This window comes from Haplochromis burtoni, unplaced genomic scaffold, assembly GCF_018398535.1.
Source record: "Haplochromis burtoni strain Fernald_Lab_line unplaced genomic scaffold, NCSU_Asbu1 Contig_360, whole genome shotgun sequence".
Taxonomy (NCBI): Eukaryota; Metazoa; Chordata; class Actinopteri; order Cichliformes; family Cichlidae; genus Haplochromis; species Haplochromis burtoni.
The window spans coordinates 41,046-47,859 of NW_024582721.1; the positions used below are offsets into that span (position 1 = coordinate 41,046).

The following is a 6,814-nucleotide window of genomic DNA, read 5'->3' on the forward strand; positions in this document are numbered from 1 at the left end:
ATTTGTAACCCTTTCAATGTATATATTTATTGTCTACTGCAGCAGTCTTGTAAGAGTGAGAAGCTTTTTCTGTTGAACTCAGTTTTCTCCTGTTTTTCAAAGTAGAAAAACATTAGAAAAGCAAATTGTTTTTTGTTTGACTTTGGTTTGGTAGGGAAGCTTAGGGACCTTTAGAGATAAATAATTGACTAAATAGCATTTCAAAAGAGAGAGATTGCTACAGTTTTGGCTCTTTCTTGGGTGGTGTTGGAGAGGGGGGGCCATGTTTCTTGGAATGTTCAATTTACCTAAGAACATAACACAAGTATACGAGTATTGTGTGATGCCTGTAAGAACTGGTGCAATAATAAATAATGTAAAGTCTAGAATCTAATTACATTTTGGTAATTTTATACGTTACGATTTCCATTTCATATGAATTGGCTTTGACCTCAATGTAATTAATTTGTGTGTGTTTACTGTTACTTACAAATCTCTGTTATTTGTGCATTAAGAAAGAACAGAATTGTGTGAAATACAAATAAAATCACTTTTAAAATGAGTGGCTCTCAGTCAGCCTTTAATAAAGAGCTCAGTATGACTTTGATGTAGTAGAGTAGAAGCTCTTCGATAAATGTAAAATACAAAACTGCGACTTCGTGTGGTTTCATTCTGATTAAAAAAACACACAACTAAATAAAAACAGTATTTATTTATTTGGAAATATATAGAATACAAGTGTCTGTAATTCACAGAAAACAAAGGATAAAAGACAGGAATACAACAAATAAAATATTCAATGCCCTCACCTTGTATAAAATTATGCAATGGAAGTTGCGGAAAATGAATAGCACCCATAGCTGCCACTGAATATGTTCTTTTGTGTCTTGATGGAAATCAGGAGTGTACAGTATGGACTGTATATTTATGGAATTCTGATTTCTGACAAATGTCATGTTGTCAAAGAGTGTTCTCTTGCACACTGTCCTTTAGTAATTTAGTCGCCTATACTGAGAGACACAAAGAAATTCAGTGGCAGATATTGTAGAAAACTGACAAATCCTGCTCCATTGACATTTACAGCCAGAACCTTTTGCATTATAACTCAAAAAATGTTTTTGTTTTGTTTTGTTTTCAGCCCACCCCTTCCCTTTCTTATTCCCCCATGTTATCATATTGATTAAGTCCATAGGAGGCCTAGTAATGACTAAATGGTGCAGTCTCCTTCAACTCATGGTACCCCTGGTGGTTTGGCTCTGTAAAGAGACGGAGAGGGCAGTTAGGACTAGGAAGTACCACAACTCTATAACTACCTATCTATCAACGTATCTATTGATGTAAGCATAAGCCAGTGTTTTGAAAAGACTCTTTTAGAAACGTAGGTGCTCTGCTGTGGTTACATACAGGAAGACAAAAACCAGTGCAGTTTAAAACCACACAGAAAAAATATTGTGACTTGGATTCTTTAGTTGCCACTGCTTATCAAACTGCTTCCTTAAAGTCCTGTTGGACATGACCTTCATTTCTATGCAATGAGCACTGTAAAAGCCACCCTACTATATATGTAAAACATTTGTTATTCCCTTTTTAGAACCTGTGTCTGTAGGTCACTTAATGATTTTCTGTACATCCCAAATGACGTAGACAAAAATAGCCACTAGCAGAAGGCGTTTGAGTGTGTAGATAAGTGTTACGGTACCGAGACTCATGTTCTCCTCCACCAGAGGCCTCTTCTCATTGCAGTTCACCACTCTTCCCTGTGCTGCTCCCAGAATAGTCATGATGTCCACTAAGTTGAGTTTCCCTTCCTCCCTGGCCTCCCCAACTTCCTCAGCAAGCTCCTTTGCTGCCTCTTCACGCTCCTCTATTTCCTCTTGGGTCAACATTGCATGTAAACCTTGTTGTGCTGTGGTGTTTCCCACCTGTGGGGGTGCCAGAGAACACAAAGCCCTCACCTGCCCATAGGACTTCAAGTGAGCTATATTGGCACGTAAGAAGAGCAAGAGGACATTGAGGTCGTTCAGTGGGCAACCTAGCCGTCGTCTGTTGATGAGGTCCAGCGCTGGGAGGACCTCATAGATAGAAATGAAGGTGGTATCCCAAACAAAGAGTCGAAGGAGGCTGAAGAGGACGATAGGTGCCAATAGGATATAGATGGCACCATTAGCAACACTTATCACCTGAAAGACTAACTGGCCAATCATTTTACACTGAACCAATTCAGGGATCCAGTTCTGATCTCGCAGCATCCCTGTTCGTACAAAGCAGCTAAACTCATCCTGCAGGAAGGCAGACAGATGGAAGTAGGCCAGGTACAGGCAGGCAGCAGTCATGAAGATCAGGAGGAGGAAGCCCCGCAAGAAAAGCATGCTAACAAGAAAATACGAGTTTTGTTTGCACTGCATGTGTCTCTCCAGAAGGGGGTACTCAAAGTACCGCTTCTTTTTGGCCCTGCAATGACACAAGAACAAACTCAGCATTATAACCATAGTCGTACTGCTACAAATACACACAGCTGGGAGCCACCCAACACAACCACAATGTTCTACTTTTGGCTCCTAGAAGTTCCTGACCACAATACCAACAGTACTGAGACTGTTGGTAGCTAAGCGCTTTGCTTAAGGGTATAACAAGGGTAGTTGCTGTGGGAGAGGAAGCGACTGCTCTTAGCTTTCCTAGTTTATCAAGAGACAGAATAGCATCACTTTTGTATCCTCTGAATGATAGATACTTTTTACTGCTGCTGCAATGACCTAGTTTTATCACATGAGTCCTTGGAGATTTATGCAACTAGACATGTGAGTGAATCAATATTCATACACTGAAGCTACTCAAAGCGTATGAACACTTGTGTTTACAAACTAACAATCATAAGTCCCTTACCGCTGCAACTCAGCCTGAAACGTCAGCGGGTTCTTAGTGTTCTGGCGCATATCCAGAATGTTTTGGGCCATTCGGACTGAGCGGTTGTAGGACTTGTCTAGTTCATCAATTATGAAGAGCAGGTCTGATCCCAGTGTGGGCATGACAAGCTGGCGCCAGAGTAGAGCTGGGAGGTACATCAGCACGGCCATGGCCAGAAGAGAGTAAGGGAACATCTGGACAGACAATGACAACAGAAATTAGGAATATATGGAGAAGAAACACCCAATCGTATAGATGAAACAAAAAAACAGCCAGTCTCACTACTGATCTTTTATTAATAAGTCAGTATTACAAATGAAGAAGCATGAATGATTTGTAAAGGGTTTTTAGAAAAAACTAAACTAAATCAATCCTTAACTCAGAAATGTGGTACACTGACATTTTTGACTGAAATTTGCAGGGGTTTCAGCAGTTTATCATCCACTCTAGGCAGGAATAACATTCAAGAGTGCTTGATCAGAATCTTTGAACTCACTTTGTGTACCCAGAGGGAGCGCTCCTCGAAGTTCCCATCACTGTCAAACTCATGATGCATGAGAGAGTCCCAGCAGTATGTGTCTATATAGCTGGCCTGCTTCACAGTGAAGTTACTGGGAGGAAAACAGCTGATCTGAGGCCCTGCAGAATATACAAATATTGATCTATAACCTGATGTGAAAATGTGGAAAATTACTTCATGCAACATCAGTTGATTCTGTTTTGTCAATATGCCTGTAAGCCGCCACTGCACAGTAGCAATCTCTCTCTGTCTCTCTCTCTCTCTCTGTCTCTCTCTCTCTCTCTCTCTCTCACACACACACACACACACACACACACACACACACACAGAGTTTTCCATCCTAAAAGTCCAATGCTAGACACATGCTGTACATCTGAGGTGCTGCATGCCCTTTCCCTTTCACTGGAATAGATCTCTGTAGAAATCATATGTTTCCAAGTGGCAACATGGCATTTAAAAGAAAAAGAAAAACTCTGGGTGACTGTGTTCCAAATTTATGCTCACCCACCTTATATTTAGTTCACCTTTATATTACCACATATTGTCCACCCACACCCATCTGTCATTTCTCAAGGGTGCTCCACCCTTAAACAGAGAGCTAGAGTTAGAAGACATCAAAGTGTGCCCCACCTACTTGCAGCTTTGCAAAAGAAAGAGTCTGTTTTATCCTTGCACCCTCCACATTTGGCCAGCTCAATATAACTACAAATATGCTGCCACTACTCTACTGCCAGGATATAATTTCTCTCACCACTCCACCTCACGATATAGTGCATGGCCCACTTATCTCATGGGTGTGCATATTTTTGTAATTATTCAGTCCTAGTTAAGTGCTAAAATTAAGAACCCAAGCAGACATGGGGAGAACATGCTCCACACAGCCACATGGTGGATTAGAACCCAGGAGTTTTTCAATTCAGTTCAATACAGTGTTATTTATACAGCGCCAAATCACAACAACAGTCACCTCAAGATACTTTATATTGTAAGGCAGACCCTACAATAATGCATACAGAGAAAACCCAACAATCATTCAACCAGGTATGAGCAAGCACTTTGGCGACAGTGGGAAAGACAAACTCCCTTTTAACAGGAATAAACCTCCAGCAGAACCAAGCTCAGGGTGAAGCAGCCATCTGCCACGACCGGTTGGGGAGAGAGAAGGAAGACTGGATAAAAGACATGCTGTGAAAGCATTATTATAATTATTATTATTATGTACTAACCATGCCAGTTATGGTTTCATGCAGCTTCTTACATATTGCTAAATAATTCCTAAATAAAAAAATATATAAACAAAAACAACAGAGCATGCCTTCTCATGAAGTCTTGTAACAATATTTTCCCCTTCAGTTCCCTACCTGTGCAAGCCATTTGACAAAATGAGGGAGTTGAAAAAAGTTCTGTCCCTGCTTCTATCACCTCCTTTCAATCCTCACTTAATATTGGGAGATCGCCTCCACATTTGTGCTTTAAACAAGGCTTCTTGGCTAAGAGCACAGGTGCAAGTAAACCAGGCTCCAGACAACAGTACACTCAGGCACTGTTGTGAAACTGACAAGCCAGCAGATAAGCAGCCAAGATGCAGCAGATGAGCTGTGAATCTCAGGACCATGTCATGTCCTACACACACACTCCCCAGCCCCTCCTCTGGTTAATCAACACATCCTCTCATTTGACTTAAATAGAGGGGAGCTGCTAGAGAAAAACTTTGGCTGGTAATTACAGCTTGCCACCGTTAGTGAACACTCCTCTCAATCATCCCCTGTTTCAATTAGTATCAGGCGCATCAGGCTGATTGCACACCGGCTCTGTAGAGAAGACGTTTAGTTCAAGGTCAAGGCAGTCAGTCTCTGCAGCAATACACTTGTGGACCTGCCAAGTATATTTATGATTGTCAGCTGTGCTCTTTTTGTTATGAATGGCCGGGGATATAGTATCTGTGTGCTTGTTCCACTTAAATTATATATTTTTTTATTTTCCCCTCTGACAGCAGAAGAAATGGCAGCAAAAACAATAAAGTGCTGAATGGAGTTTTAAACCCTTTGTTATTTCTTGTTTTCAGTAATTTCATGATGTCTTGTCAATGTTGCATAACATGTCCTGTTGAGGCTTTGAGGGGGTCTTAATGGAGTCAGCCGTTACAATCCCCCTTTTATGACAGATGTTTAAATCTTTCCTCTTCCATGACTGAGTAATTAATATCTTTGTTTTACAGTTCTTTATATTAAATTTCCTTGTATATTTATTGTAAGAGGGAATGTGGAATAAAACTCTGTTTTATCGAACCTGCAAATCTGTAGAGATTAAAAAAGTTAAGAACCATATTAAGGGGGGGGGGGTAGTTTGAAGAGCAGCAGAAATATTAGTAATATTAGAAATATTAGGTCTATTTCGCTAAGTATGAGACTCATCCTTATCATGAATTCAGCTAAATGCAAATGATTAAAAAGACATTTAGGAACAAAAAGTACAAGATTAGTGTACAAGGAGGACTATTAACATTGCTAAAACAAGGACCACAAAATCCAATAAGAGCATGGAGAAAAAAAGACCTATAATATTCACGAGGGTATAATTAAGGGCAAAAGCAAATGGAATACAAAACAAATGTCCTGACATAGTATTAAAAAAACCAGTTGCTCACCCAGGGAGATTTCACGGGCAAATGCCATGCACACCAGCATCAGCGGAAGGCCCACAGACACAAACTTGATGACCTTGTCAAGAGGAAGCTCCAGTTCCAGGTGGCTGATACGGTGTATCCCAGAGTCATCCCGCAGCAGGGCATCAGATAGCATGGCCTTGGCCGCTGCCTGGGCGATTGACATTTTGAACACCTAAGCAAGAAAAAAAGATGACTTTTTTTTTTTGTTTGGTTGTTTGTTTTTTACCTCATATATGACTGCTTTCCTTAATCTTATGTTCACTGCTGTTCTTCACTACATGTGACAAAATACAGCAATAATTCTGATAAATCTTTAGTAATAAAAGAAATCCTCTAGAGTAACAAATCAGAAATGGAATTAACATTAACCAAAGTATATTATCCAAAGACATCTGATGAAAGCTGTTACCACCTTACCTCAAGTCTTTCTGCTTTCTCTGCTGATGTTATTTGAAAATGTGGTTGCAGAGACTAGAATTTCCATAAAAATCTGCACAGTGCTGGAAAGCAGCTTAAATAGTCAGGGAGGGTCTCAGCCTGGACCAGCCCAAGATCCAACCTCTCATTTACTGAGTCTAACTGTAATTACAGAGAGGACATCTGGAAGCATGTATTCTCCCAAATGGCACTGACTAAAGCAGACCTCCAGTTCTCAACAGCAGGTCTTACAGCCGGTGTGTGTGTGTGTGTGTGTGTGTGTGTGTGTGTGTGTGTGTGTGTGTGTGTGTGTGTGTGTGTGTGTG

The 6,814-nt window shown here is 40.6% G+C and overlaps 1 protein-coding gene across 1 annotated transcript; it reads right to left on the reverse strand.

Annotated features, from left to right (window-relative positions):
* Window positions 1-676: 676 nt before the first annotated feature.
* Window positions 677-6,625, reverse strand: panx3 (pannexin 3). The gene is made up of 6 exons (XM_005943349.3): window positions 6,489-6,625; window positions 6,051-6,243; window positions 3,380-3,522; window positions 2,863-3,077; window positions 1,679-2,430; window positions 677-1,235 (listed from the first exon to the last, which is right to left on the reverse strand). The coding sequence occupies exons 2-6, from the start codon at window positions 6,232-6,234 to the stop codon at window positions 1,177-1,179; spliced, it is 1,353 nt and encodes a 450-aa protein (XP_005943411.1). The 5' UTR covers window positions 6,235-6,243; window positions 6,489-6,625; the 3' UTR covers window positions 677-1,176.
* Window positions 6,626-6,814: the final 189 nt, after the last annotated feature.

Coding starts and splice junctions, on each gene's coding strand:
- panx3 (XM_005943349.3), bottom strand. CDS start 6,234: ATGTCAATCGCCCAGGCAGCGGCCAAGGCCATGCTATCTGATGCCCTG. Junction 3,078..3,379: donor GCTCCCTCTGGGTACACAAA/GTGAGTTCAAAG, acceptor TTGTCTGTCCAG/ATGTTCCCTTACTCTCTTCT. Junction 2,431..2,862: donor TTTCAGGCTGAGTTGCAGCG/GTAAGGGACTTA, acceptor GTGTCATTGCAG/GGCCAAAAAGAAGCGGTACT.